At 50.0% G+C, this 18,056-nt stretch overlaps 1 protein-coding gene and 1 long non-coding RNA gene across 3 annotated transcripts; one reads left to right on the plus strand and one right to left on the minus strand.

Moving 5' to 3' along the window:
• Positions 1 to 546: 546 nt before the first annotated feature.
• On the plus strand, positions 547 to 8,094 carry SERPINE1 (serpin family E member 1). Its single transcript, XM_004482116.5, has 9 exons — positions 547 to 706; positions 1,559 to 1,830; positions 2,426 to 2,659; positions 3,163 to 3,357; positions 3,903 to 4,101; positions 5,156 to 5,256; positions 5,368 to 5,454; positions 6,027 to 6,110; positions 6,456 to 8,094. The coding sequence occupies exons 2-9, from the start codon at positions 1,560 to 1,562 to the stop codon at positions 6,491 to 6,493; spliced, it is 1,209 nt and encodes a 402-aa protein (XP_004482173.2). The 5' UTR covers positions 547 to 706; position 1,559; the 3' UTR covers positions 6,494 to 8,094.
• A 2,799-nt stretch (positions 8,095 to 10,893) lies between these two features.
• LOC131275478 (uncharacterized) lies at positions 10,894 to 18,052 on the minus strand. Of its 2 annotated transcripts, none has more exons than XR_009182934.2 (3): positions 17,828 to 18,052; positions 16,657 to 16,777; positions 10,894 to 11,403 (listed from the first exon to the last, which is right to left on the minus strand). It is a non-coding gene; the product is annotated as an uncharacterized lncRNA (long non-coding RNA). The 2 variants fall into 2 exon arrangements; XR_011647178.1 differs by lacking the exon at positions 10,894 to 11,403 and adding an exon at positions 15,470 to 15,695.
• Between the last annotated feature and the right edge of the window lie 4 nt (positions 18,053 to 18,056).

Here is an 18,056-nt window from a genome sequence, read left to right on the forward strand (position 1 = left end):
CAGGCACATGGCCCACGCAGGGGGCACGGCAGGGCGTCCTGGCGGGCTCCAGGCAGGCAAATCCAGACAATCAGCGCCACGCATGTTGACGTGCCCTCTGGCCTCTGGGAGAGGGCCAAGAGAAGGGAGGGCTGCTCTTTCCTGGAGGCTGGCTGGGGTGGAGAGCAGGGGAGGAAAAAGTGCACAGGATTATTAACTTATTGATAAGGAAAAGGGAGGAAATGGCACCGTGTCTCCCCAATCCAAGCACTGGGGAAGGTGGCTCCCAACACTGAGGGTGCAGGGCCCACGTGGACACATCAAGAGAGAGGGACAAAGGCGAAGGCAGCGAGGCCAGGGGAGGCCCTGGGCCAGTGACAATCGGGGTTGCTCCATTTCCCCCCGGAGCCCTCTTGCACACACACACACACACACACGCACGCACACTGGTCAGCAATCTCTGCCGGGGGCCGACCAGCTGTGCAGACGGTTCTCCAGCCAGAAAGTGGGTGGGGCTGGAACATGACTTCATCTCTTCCTGTTCACATCTGGTATAAAGGAGACAGCAGCCCAAGAGCACAGCTGCATCTGGCTGCAGGCTCAAGAGCGGCTGTCGGAGAGTCTGGTCCCCTCCTCCAGCAGCCGGCAAATCCAGAGTAGAAGCGCCACAAGGCAGGAGCCACCGCCGGACACACCACCAACCTCCAGGCGCTTGGGAGAACCTCAGGTAAGAGGAAAGCAAACGCCCTCCAACTCCCAGCTCAGACTCGGGGAGGAGGCCCCCTCCCCACAGTCTCCTCCGTGGCCCGGGAGCCCCACTTTTCCTCTGCTTTCCTGAAGAGCCACTGCCTCGAGTGCACCCCAGCGGCACCCATCGTAGGGGAGTGGGAAGGCCGCTGGGCCCGCCGACCACCTTCTCCCCAGAAGCACTAACCTGGACCCTCGTCCCTGTCAATCACACACATGCCTCCTTTCAGGAACCGGGTTTGTCTTACCTGCTTACCTGGATGAAACGAAAGTTGTGAACGCATTAGGAGAGAATGAAAAAGCATAAAGCAAATCCAAGATGTTCTTAGGATTTATCTTTCAGCCCCTTGCGGGGGGGTGGGGGGGAGAGGAGGGTGGCAGCAGCGAGTGCTAAGATCCTCACTGGTGAAAGTGGGTTTAAGACACCCTGGGGCCTTGAGATGGTAGGCAGGGCTGACCACTTTTTTCTTTCTTTCTTCCTTTCTTCCTTTCTTCCTTTCTCTTTCTTTTCTTTTTTTCTTTTCTTTCTTTCCTTCTTTCTTTCCTTTCCTTCTTTCTGTCTCCCTTTCTTTTTTCTTTCTTTCTTTCTTCTTTCTTTTTCTTTCTCCTCCTCTTCCCCCCTCCCCCTCTACCCTTCTCTCCCTCCCTCTCTCTCTCTGTCTCTCTCTCCCCCTTTCTCCATGCTTTCTGAATGGACCTCGTCCCTCAAGGTCAATATCAGCAGAGGGCAGAGGCCAGGGGAGCCCTGGCCCTTGGCTGGGGAGCCAGCTCCCCTCCCCCCGGCCCATCTTCCAACACCCTCCCTCACCAGGCCCTTTCCGCCCGGCTCTAGGATGCAGATGTCTCCAGCCTTTGCCTGCCTGGCCTTGGGCCTGGCCGTCGTCCTCGGGGAGGGGTCCACCTCGCGCCCGCGCCACCCACAGACCTCCCAGCTGAGCGCCGACTTCGGCGTGAAGGTGTTCCAGCAGGTGGTGCAGGCCTCCAAGGACCGCAACGTGGTTTTCTCGCCCTACGGGGTGGCCTCCGTGATGGCCATGCTGCAGCTGGCCGCTGGAGGGGACACCCGGCAGCAGATCCAAGCAGCGATGCGATTCCAGATCCAAGGTGAGAGACGGGGCCGAGCCGGGAATCACACCATCGTCACCGGGCACAGGCCTGACCAACCGGAAGCAAAGGTCCTCACCCAAGCTTAGGACAGGCTGGCTCCAGCTGAGCCAAGCCAACGCACGCAATGATCTGGAGACCGCCCATCTTCCTCCAGCTACCCCTGAGACACTTGGCCCTCAGTAGTGTAAAGCAGCCTGGTCTCCCCACTTAGGAGCCATGTGACCTTGGACAAGTTACTGGACCTCTCTGAACCTCAGTTTCCTCATCTACAAAACAGGGTTAATGAAAGTATCACAAAGGGCTGTTCTGATGATCAGATAGAATTATGCATGAAAATGCTTAGCATGGGGCTGTAATTATAAGAAAACATTTAGGGTTCATAAATAAAGAGCAGAGAAAAATATTCTAACCCAAAGGAAGGGTTCGAACCTCAGACTTTTGAGCGAAAGAGGGGGCTGCAGAAAAGAGAGGAGATTTGAATGGGCTCTCCCTCCAGACGCCCTTTGGGGAGCAGGAGAGCCACCCATCAGGGCAGGGTTGGGGCTTCTCGTGGGGGAAGTTGGGGGCCTAACGTGACCTTTCCTTGGCACAGAGAAGGGCGTCGCCCCCGCCCTCCGCCAGCTGCACGCGATGCTCATGGCGCCGCGCAACAAGGATGTGGTCAGCACCGCGGACGCCATCTTCGTCCAGCGGGATCTGGAGCTGGTCCCGGGCTTCATGCCCCACTTCTTCAGCCTGTTCCAGAGCACGGTCAAGCAGGTGGACTTCTCCGAGGTGGAGAGAGCGAGGTTCATCATCAACGACTGGGTGAAGACGAACACCAAAGGTGAGCGGGCAGGGAAAGGACCCCTGTCCCCAGGGCTTGCAGACGAAGGGCACTTGGAGACCAACCCCGGAGCCTGGATTCTCCCTTTCAGTGTGGGCTTCTCTCTGGGCAGAGGGCAAAGACTGTCAGGGCCAAAGCAGAAAAGCTGGCATTTTTCTAATTAGGTCAACTGACCGACCAACCCCGGAGGCACCCCTGAAAAGTGTGGGATTGACTGAGAGCACCAGTGGCCAGGGCAGGGAGAACAGTCTTCGAGGCTGCAGCTAGGGGGCGAGGCAAGGGACCAAGGCAGGAAAGATTTAAGTTTCAGAGTCTGATTTGGGGCAGGATCCCAGGCCTGAGGTCCCAGACCCTTGGGGACTCTTAGGAAGATGGAAGCAGTCGAAGGCGGCTGGACGGATTCCTTTAAAGCCCAGTTGGCCCCTCCGCCCGGATGTCTTCAACATCCATCCCCTGGAGAACTGACGGCTGAAGAGAAATAAGCACACCTGCCTTTCCCCTAGGCATGATCAGTGACTTACTTGGCGAAGGGACATTGGACCAGCTCACGCGCCTGGTGCTGGTGAACGCTCTGTACTTCAACGGCCAGTGGAAGATGCCCTTCCCCACCTCCAACACCCACCACCGCCTCTTCTACAAGTCCGACGGCAGCACCGTCTCTGTGCCCATGATGGCCCAGACCAACAAGTTCAGATACAGTAAGTGCCAGGCCCCCTTCCCCAAGCCCCACGACTGCTGCACCTCATCCCTGGGTGCTTGAGGGATAGCCGAAACATTGCTCTCTAAGGGAGGACAAACCCTAGGGTACACCCCAGCTTTGACAGAGAGTCCCCAAGTGGGAGCTCCTGGGATAAACGGAGCAGAAGACAGCAGCTTGATCTCATGCAAGATGAAATCCAGAAATTCCCACGGGCTTACACTTGACCCCTCTCTCCCATCTTGACGTGCTTCTGCTGTGATGACCTGGGACCAACAAATCTTGCTGGGGGACCCTGAAGTTAAGGGATTAAGGACTGGAATGAATTAGTGCCTGGGTGTCTGGGAGGGGGACATGGAAGTAAAGAAAACCAGAAAGATATAGAGAAACCAGAAGATGCTGGGAATCCGCAGAAAAGAAGGGAAATGGAAATAAAAGTGCTGAATTGGGGTGCCTCGAAAGGGGCGCTAGTTGAACCCCAGTGCAAGGCTGGACTCCACCGGAGCCATGGCCGTTGGTCAACGTGCTGTCTTCGTGTCTTCCCAGCGGAGTTTTCCACCCCCGACGGCCACTACTATGAGATCGTGGAGTTGCCCTACCATGGAGAAACTCTCAGCATGTTCATTGCTGTTCCATTTGAAAAAGACCTGCCTCTCTCTGCCCTCTCCAACGTTCTGGATGCCCAGCTCATCAGCCAGTGGGAAGGAAATATGACCAGGTTGCCGCGGCTCCTGATTCTGCCCAAGTAAGCTCTCGCCCCCCCCTCCCAAAAGCACCGCCCCAGTACTGAGCTTCCCATTCTCAGTTGCTTGCCATGGCCAGGGCAGGAACATGTGTGGGAGGCTGATGGGAAACAGTCTGGCCTGGGTGTGATCAGGACGCCTCTCCCTGGGCCACTCCCCCTGTTTCTGCTGCAGGGCAGGGGCGAGCTTTTCTAGACCACACCCCCACATTGCCCACCCCCAGAATCTCCAGGAAAGGAAGAGCCAGAGAAATGCTGGGGGCCAAGGGCTACCTCGGGCTCGGGCTCGACCCTTTCCCCAACGCCCGTCCCTCCCACCTCCCAGTCCTCAGTGGAAACAGAAGGAAGCACCTCTTCGGGGGGTGCGGGGAAGCAGCCCGAATGACAGCTTCTTAGCTGCCTCGGGGTTGATTTTTAAAATTCCTCTGCAGAGACCAAGGGGTGGAGAAGGGTGGGGCTGGGCAACTCCAGAATTGCAGGGAAACCTCTTGCCACTGTTCTCCCCAATTTCTTGGAGCCTATAATGCCAGGCTTGGAGAAAGAGAATTTAGTTGGTGAGGTTTTTCTTTCTCTCTCTCTTAGAAAAATCATGGTAATTAGTCACCCCCTGGTGGGAAGCAGAGAAGCCCCGAAGCCTCTCTGCTTGAGTCCTCTTCAGGCTGGCTCTCAGAAATTCCATTTACAGACCGGGATTTTGCTCAGATATCCTTGCAGGAGGATTTGCCCTTGTCCCCACCCCCACCCCCACCCCATCCCAGCCAGGCTGAATAAAATTATGCTGAAACTACTGCCTTATTTGAAGAAAGCAATTAGTCATCATAGGTCTGAGTACAGAAGAATGTTCATTAATTTTAGAAACCACCAGTGACGAGAGAGAGACATGGCAAACAGATTTCAAAAAACAGGCCCCCTCGTCTATTCTCACGTGAATGTCCATCATGGCCGCCCACTTGGGGGGGATACCTGGAGGGGACCGGGGACCCCCCCCCCAGCCTGGAGGGCTGGGTGCCACGGCAGGACGGGGCCCTGGCTTGACTGGTGCCCTCCTGCCCTGCAGGTTCTCCCTGGAGAGTGAAGTTGACCTCAGGAGGCCCCTGGAGAACCTGGGAATGACCGACATGTTCAGGCCGGGCCGGGCGGACTTCACCGGTCTTTCGAGTAAGAGGCATTCCGTTCACTTCCGGGGGACTGTGGGGCCCCCACGAGGACAAAGGGTGCTTCTTCCTGAGAACGGCGGCTGATCTGCCCTCGTACCCCACTCTGTTTCAGATCAAGAGTCTCTCTACGTGTCACAGGCGCTGCAGAAAGTGAAGATCGAGGTGAACGAGAGCGGCACGGTGGCTTCCTCCTCCACAGGTGAGTCGGGCTCACCTGAGACCCTTGACCCGCCCCACCCCCGGGCCCCGGGCACCGAGTTTCAGGGCCGAGGCCTCCAGCAGGGGGTGCTGCCGGGAGCCTGGCTCGTCCTCCAGGATACCTGGTCCCCAACCCAGGGCGAGGGGGCGTGTGGCCCGGGCGTCGGCTGGCTGCGCCACCGAGGAGCTCTTCCTCTGCGGGAGGAACAAAGGCCTGCAGCCACACTGTCCCCACTTGCGTTTCTTGGCCCAGAAAATGGGCCCCCTCCCCCTGGGACCCTGTTCCCTCACCCCCTGGCTTCTGAGATGCCCTCAGTGTGAAAAGGCCTCCCACGGCAGGTCCTCTTTGTTCCCACGGGGGGCAGTGAGCCTAAGGAGCTCGATTTAGCCCCGAGCCCAGAGCGGGCTCGGCCACGTAGGTGTTCGGCATTGAAGAGCTGATCCACCTCTGCCCAGGATGAAGCCGGGTTCCAGAGGCCCTCCCTACACCAAGCCACCTGCCTCACCTGTGACCGGCCAGGGGCGGCCGTGCTGGCGCGCCTCGGCTCTGCAGCCTTGTCTCTTCTCTTCCAGCCATCATCGTCTCCGCCCGAATGGCCCCCCAGGAGGTCATTATGGACAGACCCTTCCTGTTTGCGGTGCGGCACAACCCCACAGGTGAGCCTGGAACCGCCCCCCCCGGTGCTCCCGTCCTTCCTCCCAGGCTGGGCACCGACCCAGCCTGATGGGGACACCCCTTGGCACCCCGAGAGGACTCGCATCAGGGAGTCCATAATTCCCCTGGGTTATCCAATCTGTCCTGCTTTCCCTGCTTGGAGGAGGGTGGCGCTCTGGCATGGACAGAGCACTGTGCCAGGAGTCCACTTCTAGCTTCGCGAAGCGGCTTGGACTCTGGACCACTCGCTTCTCGTCTCGGGATCTCGGTTCGGCCACGGCCACTGCCGGAGGGGAGCTGCCCGGCCTCTTCGCTCCCCTAACGCCCCCGTTGGTTTCCTCCCTCAGGAACGGTCCTCTTCGTGGGTCAGGTGATGGAGCCCTGAGCGCGGGGAGGAGAAGCCCTCCTCAGGGGCACAACTGGATACGTCTCTGCAAAGAAGAAACTGAGGGGAAAAAAGCATTTTCATCTTAGGCACTTTTTTCCTGCAGAAAGACTTTGACCCTTTATTTTTTTCTTTCGGTAAATCTTTCAAATCTGCCTCAGGCCTCAGCCTCTCCCGGCAGAGGCTCCTTCCCAAAAGACAGGAAAGAGGAACACAGGACGAAGCTCCCTGGGGGGGGGGGGGGACCCTGGAAGGACACTCGGACGTCCGGAAGGGCTCCCGGACCAACAGAAAACCTCACAGGACATTTGCACAGCTGCTTCTGCCCTTTCCCCCCCTTCAGACCTGGTTGCCACTAAGACCCCGCAGCTTCTGTGCGCTCGGCAGCGCCGATTTGTGTTCCAGTCACGTCGCTGTCACTCTCGCACTGTCTGCCGCTGCTGGGGCGCCTGGCGTCGGGCCAAAGGCCGGCAGAAGAAACACCCTTTCGTGCCAAGGTCCGCTCCGGCCCTGGCAACCCTCCCCGAGCATCAGAGGTGCTGGGACTGGCAGAGCCGCTGCCCGCCCGGGGCCGAAACCCGGCCTGACCCCAGTGTGCAACTATTATTTTGGAGTGTAGGAGACTTGTTTACTCATAGAAGCAGGTTTTTGCTTCCCACAAACTTTCCTCTGTAGGACTAGAGAAGAAAGGTCAGATGTGTGCCTGGCTCTTGGGCGGACGCCAGGGGTGTGCTTGAGTATTTATCCCATTCCTCCCTCGTGTGCCTGTTAGAAGTAGCGAGAAAAAGACATGATTATTTAAACTAGCTTAGTGTGCTCCTTGGTGGTCTGTGAGCGGCGCAGGTGGTGTTTGAACCCCGGGAGGCTCTGGCCCTCTGACCGGAGCCCCTTCGGGGCCTCGCGAGACGGGGCCCACACTGCCACCTTGTGGCCGCCCGAAGCCCGTGGGCGCCTCTCCTTTCTGCCTCGAGCTTCCGGCCCCTGACAAGATGATCCAGCCTGTCACTTCAGGGACCAAAAAAATAGGGTGAGGGAAATGGACTAGAGCGAGGACAGAGTGCTTTCAAATTTTTCCAATGCACGTAGGAGCAGAAGTGGAAGGTGCTTTAAGACCTACCAGGAAAGAAAGAAGTTTCCCCAATTAAGGGTGACTCACAGCCGCATGGGTGACTCACGCCAATGTGTCATTTCCGGCTGCTGTGAGTGAGCAGTAGACACGTGTGAGAAAGAGAGAGAGAGTGTCAGCGAGCTCAGGCCCAGCTATCCTCTTTAGAGCATCTTTTTGAAAACCTTTTAGCTAGGGGGCATGTCAAGAAGATCAGTTCATCGAAGAATTGCACGTAGATGTGAAATGAATGTGACTGACGGAAACCCTCATCGTCCCACTGTTGCTAGTTGGTGAAAAATCCTCCTTTGGGGTTTTTGGTTTTTGTTTTTTTCATTATGCACTGGACAGTGACAGCCACCTGCAGGACCCATTAGTGTACCGAAATGTGGGGTCAAATGTTCTTTTGTTTGTTTATATGGTTTTTCACTTTTGATATATAAACAAGGAAAAATGTAAAAAATACTAAGAAATAAATATGGAGTATTTAAAAACAGTCCCCACCTTTTCTTTCAATGTCGCAAAACAAGATCTCAAAATCCTGTGGGTTCCTAGACCTTTCTGGCAAAAGGGATCTTTATGAAACATGCGCCCACAAGCCCAGGCACCCTGACACCCAAAGGGCAAGTCCCCGGGACTGGCCTCAGGTCTCTGCAACAAAGCCCCAGAGACACATTGAAGTAGGGCTTGATTCTCCCTCAGAAAGGCAAGAGTCCCCCAGACCCCTTCCTCCCAGCTTGCCAGGCCTGTCCATGTCGCTCTCCCTGTGAGTTCCCATCTCTGTGGTGCCATTTGCTTCCACCCTCGGTGTCCCCCACCTCCGACCAGCCCTCCACCCACTGCCCCACCTCTCAAAACCCAGGTCAAGCCTCTTTCCTCCACCTAGAGTTTCCATGGCACTGTCGACATCTTCCCTCTCCACCTGACAGTGCTTTTTCCTTTTCCTGGTTTGTAACAGTGCTTGTATTCACGTTTGTCCTTTCCTTTGTGTGTATCTTACCTTCCCCACCCCCCTCATCTAAATATCCGGTGCCTTGAAAACAAGGATCTTTCAGTATATATATATTTGATATCTTCCTTAAAAGGGCTTCCTTAAAGGTCTTTTATTCTCTTCCTCCAGTATCTTGAAGGCCCTTGCCAGAGGACATACTTCCCTCCATTACTTTCGGTTCATATATTCAAAAGTAATTTTTATGATTTTTTATATTAGAGAAGTTAGAGGTTTACTGAGAAGCCATGCAAAAAAGAACAGAGTTCCTATATACTCCCCCTACACACACATGCAGTTTTCCCTATTCTTAACACTCTGAATTAGTGTGCTACTTTTGTTACAATTGATGAAAGAATATAATTATAATTATACTGTTAACTATAATCCATAGTTTACATTAGATTTCATTGTGTCATACAGTCTTATGGTTGTTTTTAAAATTTTTACTCTAGTAACACATATACAACCTAAAATGTTCCTTTTAACCATGTTCAAATATGTCATCCATGGTGTTAATTATATTCACAATGTTGTGCTACCATCATCACCATCAATTACCAAAACTTCCCCATCACCCCATACAGAAATCCATACTAATTAAGTATTAACTCCCCTTCACTACCCCTAACCTGACTCCTGGTAACCTGTATTCTTGTTCTGACTCTAAGGATTTGTTTATTCTAATTATTTCATATCCATGAGATCACACATTTGTCCTTTTGTGTCTGACTTATTTCACTCAACATGATGTCTTCCAAATTCATCCAAGATGTCACATATATTAGATCTTCATTCCTTTTTTACGGCTGAATAATATTCCATTGTATGTATAACCCATTCTTTATCCATTCACCTGTTGATGGACACAAGGATTGCTTCCATCTTTGCAACACTGAATAATTCCACTAGAAACACTGGTGTGTAAATACCTGTTCAAATCCCTGCTTTCAGTTCTTTCGGGTAATGTACCTAGAAGTAGAATTGCCAGGTCATACGATAATTCTATACTTAAATTTCTGACCAACTGCCAAACTGTTTTCCACAGTGGCTGTACCATTTTATACCCCCACTGACAATGAACAAGTGTTCCTATTTCTCCACATCTTCTCCAATGCTTATTTTTAAAACAGTAATCATCCTAGTGGATATGAAATGGTATCTCAGAATTTTGATTTGTGTTTCCCTGATGTCTAATGACATCATGTGCTGTTCATGTGTTTTTTGGAGAAATGTCTATTCAATCTTTTGTCCAATTTTTAATTGGGTTGCTTTTCTTTTTGTTGTTGAGTTGTAGAAGTTCTTTATATATTCTGGATATTTAACTCTTGTGGATATGTGGTTCCCAAATATTTTCTCCAACTGTGAAGGTTGTCTTTTTACTTTTACTACGAAGTGAAATATTTTACTTCCATGATGTACAAAAGTTTTTAATTTTGGTAAAGTCCCATTTATTTTTTTCTTTGGTTGCTCATGCCTCTGGTGTGTGGAGCACATTCCTGGCTGCAGCATGTTTCTCTTCAGTGAAGCTGATCTGCCTGGGAAGCAGTCTTGTACAGAGAAGGAAGCAAGTGGGCTTCTTTCTTGCACTGCCACTTTGAGGATGACTACTGTTCATTCTGAAGATAAGTCCAAAAGCCAGATTTGTCTAATTTTTTCATGTTTATATAGGGAGATGGAATGGTGGTATTGGGCATGACTTCAAGGAATTGTGTTTATCCCTTTTGGAATTTAAGTGAATGTTTAGGGAATATATTGTGTTTGAGCAAAGAAAAGGATATCAGTGGAAGAAATTTTATGTGAAAAAAAAATCAAAATGTGTACCCTCTTTCTTTGTGATTTAAAAGAACCTACTTGTTGGCGGCGGACTCGGCCCAGTGGTTAGGGCGTCCGCCTACCACATGGGAGGTCCGCGGTTCAAACCCCGGGCCTCCTGGACCTGTGTGGAGCTGGCCCATGCGCAGTGCTGATGCACGCAAGGAGTGCCGTGCCATGCAGTGGGGTCCCTCGCGAATGGGAACCCCACGTGCAAGGAGTGCGCCCCATAAGGAGAGCCGCCCAGCGCGAAACAAAGTGCAGCCTGCCTAAAAATGGCGCCACCCACACGGAGAGCTGATACAACAAGATGACGCAAGCAAAAGAAACACAGATTCCCGTGCCGCTGACAACAACAGAAGCGGACAAAGAAGACACAGCAAATAGACACAGAGAACAGACAACCGGGGTGGGGGAGGATGGGGAGAAAAATAAATAAATAATCTTTTAAACATAAATAAATAAATAAAAGAGCCTACTTGTGGATTCTGGTGATTTGATGTAAATCTTTAGTATTTATATTGCTTTAGTATAAGATGCTTTCAACCCATAATACACAATGAAATTTATTTCCATAGACTGTCTCCCACAAAAGATTATGATCTTGTCTAATCAAAGCACATGATAGGAACTTAATGTAAGGAATTTAAAATACAAACAAGAATGAACTAAATAAAGATGTCTAAGAAACCATTGCCTAACACAAGGTCCTGAAAACGCTTCCCTATGTTTTCTTCTGGTTTTATAATTTTTGGTTCTTATATTTAGGTCCTTGATCCATTCTGAGTTAATTTTTGAATATGCTGTAGGGGTCCACCTTCATTCTTTTGCATATGGATATACAGTTTTCCCAGCACCATTTGTTGAAGAGACGATACTTTCCCCATTGAGTGGACTTGGCATCTTTGTCAAAATCAATGGGCCATTGGGAGCAGATGTGGCTCATGCAGTTGAGTGCCCATCTCCCACATGGGAAGTCCTGGGTTCAGTTCCTGGCGCCTCCTAAAGAAGACAAACAAACAACAAGCAGACAATAAGCAAAAACAAATAAGCAGAGAGTGAATGAGGCTCAGGCAGTTAACACCCACCTCCCACACAGGAAGTCCCAGGTTCAGTTCTTGGTGGCCCCTAAAGAAAAACAGACGAGCAGACAACAAGGGGAAAAAAACAAACAAACAACACACACAAATAACAAGCAAAGACACTGAGCGAATAGACAAGGGAGCCACCTGGGGGGGCAGGCGCGATATTCTTTTCTTTCACGCAGAGAAGATCATACTACATACTCTACGATTCTGCCGCTTGCTTTTTTCACCAAATGATATGTCCTTCCCTGATTCTTTTTACCAGTCACGTATATAGCTGCGATATAAGTCCTTAATTATTATTGATGGACATTTTGGTGTGTCAGGGCTTTTGATATTGTTGTTGTTACCAATAGTGCTGAGGCAGACACCCTTATACAGTTTCCCCAGTGCACATGTACCTATGTATCCATAGGATAGTCTCTTAAGAAATGGCGAATCCTGAAATTCTGTGATTCTGATAATACTAACGTTTTCAAATGTGATCATTTTACCTGGTGTTGGGGACTGGATTATGTACCCTACAAAACACTTATCTGCATTCCTGTGGGGATGAACCCATTTGTAATAGGCCCTTTGAAGAGGCTGTTATTACAAGGTGTGGTCTCATGTGTGAATGAAATCTTCAAAGATCCTATTTTGGATGAGGTCTAATTGAATCAGGATGGGCCTTAGTCTGCATGACTGGAAGCCTTATAAAAGAGAGGGAAGTCAGATACACTCTGTCAGAAGGAGGAAAAAGCCTGAAAAAGCCACAGAGGAAAGAGAGATTGGCATATGATGAAAATCTGCCAATGCCAGAATGGTGCTGAGTCTGGGGTGACAGCATGACCTTGGGACACTTTGATTTTGGACTTCTAGCCTTCAACACGGTGAGACAATAAATGCTTATTGTTTACACCAACTCATTGAGTGGTATTTGTCATAGCAGCTCTGGCAAACTAAGACACCTGGCTAGAATCTTACCTCTTCTCAAGCCCAGATAAACCTCCACAACTTTCCTAAATAAATCCACTGCCATGAATAAAGATAGATTTTGGATCTTTTTTTTTTATTTTTTAAAGATTTATTTATTTATTTAATTTCCCCCCCTCCCCCTGGTTGTCTGTTCTTGGTGTCTATTTGCTGCGTCTTGTTTCTTTGTCCGCTTCTGTTGTCGTCGGCGGCATGGGAAGTGTGGGCGGCGCCATTCCTGGGCAGGCTGCTCTTTCTTTTCACGCTGGGCGGCTTTCCTCACGGGCGCACTCCTTGCGCGTGGGGCTCTCACGCGGGGGACACCCTTGCGTGGCAGGGCACTCCTTGCGCGCATCAGCGCTGCGCATGGCCAGCTCCACACGGGTCAAGGAGGCCCGGGGTTTGAACCGCGGACCTCCCATATGGTAGACGGACGCCCTAACCACTGGGCCAAAGTCCGTTTCCAGATTTTGGATCTTGAACTGGAAGAAGCTTCACATTATCTTTTTTTCTGAAGTGCTGTTAGAAATTTCTTGGAGCAAACTCTGACCATAATGTTTCTAAGAATAAATCCAGGAAGGTTATTCATTTATCTAACCACTCCTTGATCATTCAACAAATGCCAGCCTCTGGCCTTCTTACTCCTCTCCTCTCCCCTTCCCATTTCCTTCTCAGGAGTCAGCTCAGGAACGTTTTTGAAGGTCTCCCACATCACGAGCTAAGAAGTTTAAAGGATATGCAATTGCTTGGTGCCTTCTCCAAAGGAGTCTTCTCTTTAGATTTGCCTTCTTCAAGCTTCTCTTCTCCCATGAGGCTGATGTAGTATGGGGAGCCTCAAAGTCTATTCAAGCCTGGAAGGAAGGGTCTTCCTCTCTCCTTTTTAAGTCAGTGGGAACCAGGGCAAGACCCAGAGAAAGGAGACCTGGAAGGGGTGGCTCACTAAAGCTCCTCTCGGCTTAGTGAAAGATACTCTCTTGACCTCAATCAGTTTTTCCTTTTTCCTTTCCTATTTCTACTACACAACTGGCATGCTTTGTAGTGCCATGATATGGTTGTGGAACTAAAAGAAAAGGTCATCAAGACCATTAGACCTCAGCCCCACCCGAACGCCCCTTAGACCAGGGACGCAAAAACTGGATGTGGCCTAGTTCAGGTCACAAGACGTAGTCCTGTGCCAGGATTTGTGCTCAATAATCCAGGTGGCACTAAGGGGATCCTCCTCCTGCCTCACTCTCTTGCACAGATCCCCCTCTAGGCCTCAGAGAGGCTGGCTGGGGTCATGCTGGGCAACGCTCCAAGAATTCAGGAATGCTGGACCCAGATAGGTCTGTCCAGTTCTTTACGTTCTGAAAAAATGACCAAGTCCAGCCCATGGGTAGCTGCTGGGGAGTTACCCACCTCTAACAGACTTGCTAGAAACCTAAAGAGCTTTTGTTTGCACATGACATTTCAAAAAGCAGAGCAAGTTTGCCTTAATTCTGCAATATACAGTTTAAAAATGGCCCATTCCAGCTGAGAAGGTTCAGAAGAAAAGAGTTCTTCAAAAGGCCTCATCACCACAGAGGATGTTTATTCCAGGAAGCTCTTCTCAGATAGTATGAGGACAAAGAAAATGACGCAAATTTACAAAGCTGACAAAATCCCAGGCCCACTGTAAAGCCTGCCCAGCCCTGTTTGACTTTTGCCCAGACCCCCTCCTTGGCCATTCTAAGTTTCTCTTCCTCTATTTCAGTCGGGATAAAAAACAAGCTCTGCCTACAGCCATCACTGCTACAGATTTCTTATAACCCTTTTGCAGCAGAATTGCTTACCTGCTCATTCATGGGCAATGAGTATGAATTTTGTAAATCCCTCAAAGGGAAAAATATTCTAGAAAAAAAATATTCATCAGAATGAAACTTGCAAGGAGACTATCTGTTTTCCAAAACATCTTTAGGTGGTTTCTGAAGACGGTGGTTTCATTGTACAAATAGTAGCAAATACTTCTGTAGTGATGAAGAAACAAAGGCACAGAGGCTAGACTTGCTGCTGTTAATACTTTACAAGCCCAGGCAGATGAGCTCCTCTGTGCTCCCAAGTTGTTCCATTCTCCAGGGTACTGGTGAGCACAGGTCTCCCTGCTCACAGAGGGGCTGAGAGGCAGGGCCCAAGGTGCTGCACTCACTCACCCGCCAGACACCACCCCAGATCTGCTTCTACACCTTAGCCTATTGGTCTCAACAGCAGCCACTAAACTAGTCTTTTTATCACCTGGCCACCAGATGTCGCTTTGACTCCAACGGAAAGTTCTCCCATAATGGAAGGCAACTGTGGCTTCTTCCAAAAATCTTGCCAAGTTTGAACTCAAGTCCCTTTAACAAGTATTTCTTTAAAAGCCTGACTTTTACTGGGTACGGTGCAGCATTAAAAAACAAGAGTAAGCAATGTTCCTTCTTACCCAGCACTTAAGGAAAAGACACCAGCAAACCCAGAAGGGATGCAAGTCACTGCAAAAATGATAGAAAGGAATGTTGTAGAAACGCACATGAGTCTAGACTAGACCGTGAAGGCGGATCCGAGGAAAGACTGCATGACTGAGACTTTTAAGGGTAAATACATTGGATTGTGGTCAGTGGAGAGGGAGAGAGCAAGGCATTCCAGAAAATGGTGTAAAAAAAATCACAAAGGAAAAATAAGAGCAAGGCAGGTCCAAGGGACACCCGGGAGAATGAAGCCCCGCGTGTCCAGGGGAGTTTCCCAGCTGGCCCCTGCATCCTCCCGCCACCAGCCAGTTTCTCTCCTACGCTTCCACACACCCTCCCAGCCTGCTCAGGCCGATCTCATCCACACCCCTCAAATGGACCAAGGCTTTATGTTATCCTTCATGTCCCAGGTTAATAGTCTGTGTCTAGGAAAAGGGCAGTGACAGTGACTACAATGGGAAATTAAGAGATGGGATGGCTTCGGGCAGGGCGAAGTGGAAGGAGGAGAGAACTCATTTTGGCCAGTAAGGTCTGAGGGGCACTGAAATTTCCAAATGAAGGATCCAATAAACAATTATCCACCTATGGTATGTGAGGCACTGTTCTAGGCATGGGGAAAGCAAAAAAAGACAGTAGATCATCTAGCAGGAGGAATAGGTTTTAAATCCATAAGATTAAACATGAAATGATAATTTAGCATAGTTTGGATGGGAAGAAAGATGTAAGTATCTGGAGTTGCCAATCATTGAATCAGCTCATAACTGAAGCCAATCCATGAGCACTCTACTGGGTCCTGTAAAAAAAATAAAAGGTTTATATAAAAGCACCCCACAAAGAGTCTACCATCTTGTTGAAGACGCAAGTCATACTGTCACATGTAATCAATGGACGATGTGGCGTGATAATGAAGTTCACCAGGCAGAGTTCTCTGTTACAAGCAACAGAAATTGCATAGTTCAGGGATTATCAGGAGGGCCAGAGACCCAGGTTGGAGGTCTCACCCAGGAACAATGCCCCAAATCACACCTGTGCCTCCACCCCACCACCTCACTGGACACAAAACCCTGCCATTGGCACCCCTCCACTGCCAGCCTAAGAACCTGAACCTCTGGCCCTCTGCCAGTCTTCCCTTCCCTCCCATCACCCCACCCCCATCTCGTCCCCTACTGGACCAAAGTCTGGGGGGAGGGTGCACGGACTGGCAGCAGAGATGCCTGTGCTGCTGCTGCAAAGGAGGCTGCAAACATGAATAGCTAAAATTTTCCAATGCTACCATGGCAGGTCATTCTCTCTCCCCCTAGACTCATGAGGTGACGATTCCCAAACAAGAAAGCAGATTTAGAGGCTGAGAGGTGAAAAAGAATTCTGACTAACATCTGCTGTAGAAAGTGTTCAAATGTTCAGGACTGACAGGAACAGGATTGATGAAATACTGATTGCTCAGTAAAGAAGAAACTTAGAGAGAGAGATCATTGCCTATGACCTACTTAACAAATGGGCAAAAAAAAAATGTGTGCAGAAAGCACCACAGGAGGGAGAGACACAGATCATAGACTCATAGAGATAAGAGGGCTTCAGAGCCTGCCGGGGTCACCCCTCCAACCACCACAGGAAACTCCTTTTCAATCAAATGAGGGAAAGCCTGAGGAGGTGTCAGCATGGGTTATATGGGGCAATACAAACTCCACGTCTACCCATGGCGGAGAATCTCACCTCTTCCATACTTCTCCCTATATACAAAAGACACCACTAACCTTCCGGGCTCATCTTGGATTTTTTTCCCTGCTTCTTTCCTTAGATGACTTATCAACTCCTGTGGCTTGGTCCATTTTAAGTGCCTCTCTGACTTCTCTCCATTTCATTTCATCCTTGCGTCTGAATTACCAGAGAAGAGGGGGAAATGAAAAATAAAGAAGAAAAAGTAGAAGAAAGAGGGTGGGAGAGGGAAATAATGCTAATAGCCATCATTAGCGTGTCAGATACCTTCACATATATACGTTTTAAATACCCTTACTCTGTTCCCTAGTAGCCTATATTCTAGAGTCTAACTCTAGGCTTATTCTAATTACTTTCTATCAGTGAGATCATAAAATATTTGTCCTTCGGTTACTTTCTATACTGTATCTCTAATCCTTAGAACAACCTTGGAAGGTAGGCATTGCTGTAACCCCAGGTTACAGGTTAAATGACTCGCCTGAAGCTATACATCTAGTAAAATTCAGAGACAAGATTCCAGCAAGGTGAATTTGCCCCCAGAGCATCTCACCTCCATAACGAAGAACAAGAAAAAAGAACATAAATTGGGGACAGCAGAGATCTTACTAGCAAGTGCTTCCAGAGCCATTCAAAAATAATAGTATCATCAGTTGCTAGCCATTATCTAGAAATAGTCAATTCATTTATCAGCATGACAAATATAAGATTTTCTCTTATCCTTATCCATACCGCTTTAGCTTACTACACGGACACACGCACACACATACAGCCTCAGCTAAAAAGCTCCTCTTAGGGTTTCCAGCCTCCTCATCTTTACATTTAGGTCTGGGTCACATCTGTCCCTCTTTAGTTGGGGCACATGCTAAACTTTTAAGAGTCTCCTTATTTCTCCCCCTTGTGCCTGAATTTTCCTCTGTTTCTCCCTCTTCCCTTACATCTCTTTTACATCATCTCCTCCTTTTCTTCTTTCTCTTCTCCCTCGTTTCCTACACATTTCTCCTAATTTTAGAGAGTGATGCACCCAGCAGGTTCTCAAAAGATATTTATTTTAAGCGCTCTACTTTTTTCAGGTGGGCCCCACCACTACCTTTTGTCTTCCTCCTCTCTTGCTTCTAAACTTCCAAATGCCACTCTTAACTGCCCACGCCCCTGCCAGGGGTCCCCCTCGCTTTCTCACAAATTCCAACGGTAGTCCCATCCACCGCTCACCCCTTTTCCCGCCTTTTTCCCTCCAAGGTTCCACAGCTCGAGGGCTCATTGTCCTCCTTCCCCATCCTCCAACCAACCCACTCGACTGCCTCGTTGCCATGACAGCAGAGCTCCTCAAAGCCGAAGTCAAGGGCCGGGTTGCCAGGGCTTCCGCTTCTCCGCCTCCAGCCCCGCCCGCGCGCAGCACGGCGCTGGCGCCTGCGCAGTAGGCCACGCGGCCGGCCTCGCT

Source organism: Dasypus novemcinctus, chromosome 23, assembly GCF_030445035.2.
Source record: "Dasypus novemcinctus isolate mDasNov1 chromosome 23, mDasNov1.1.hap2, whole genome shotgun sequence".
Lineage (NCBI taxonomy): Eukaryota > Metazoa > Chordata > Mammalia > Cingulata > Dasypodidae > Dasypus > Dasypus novemcinctus.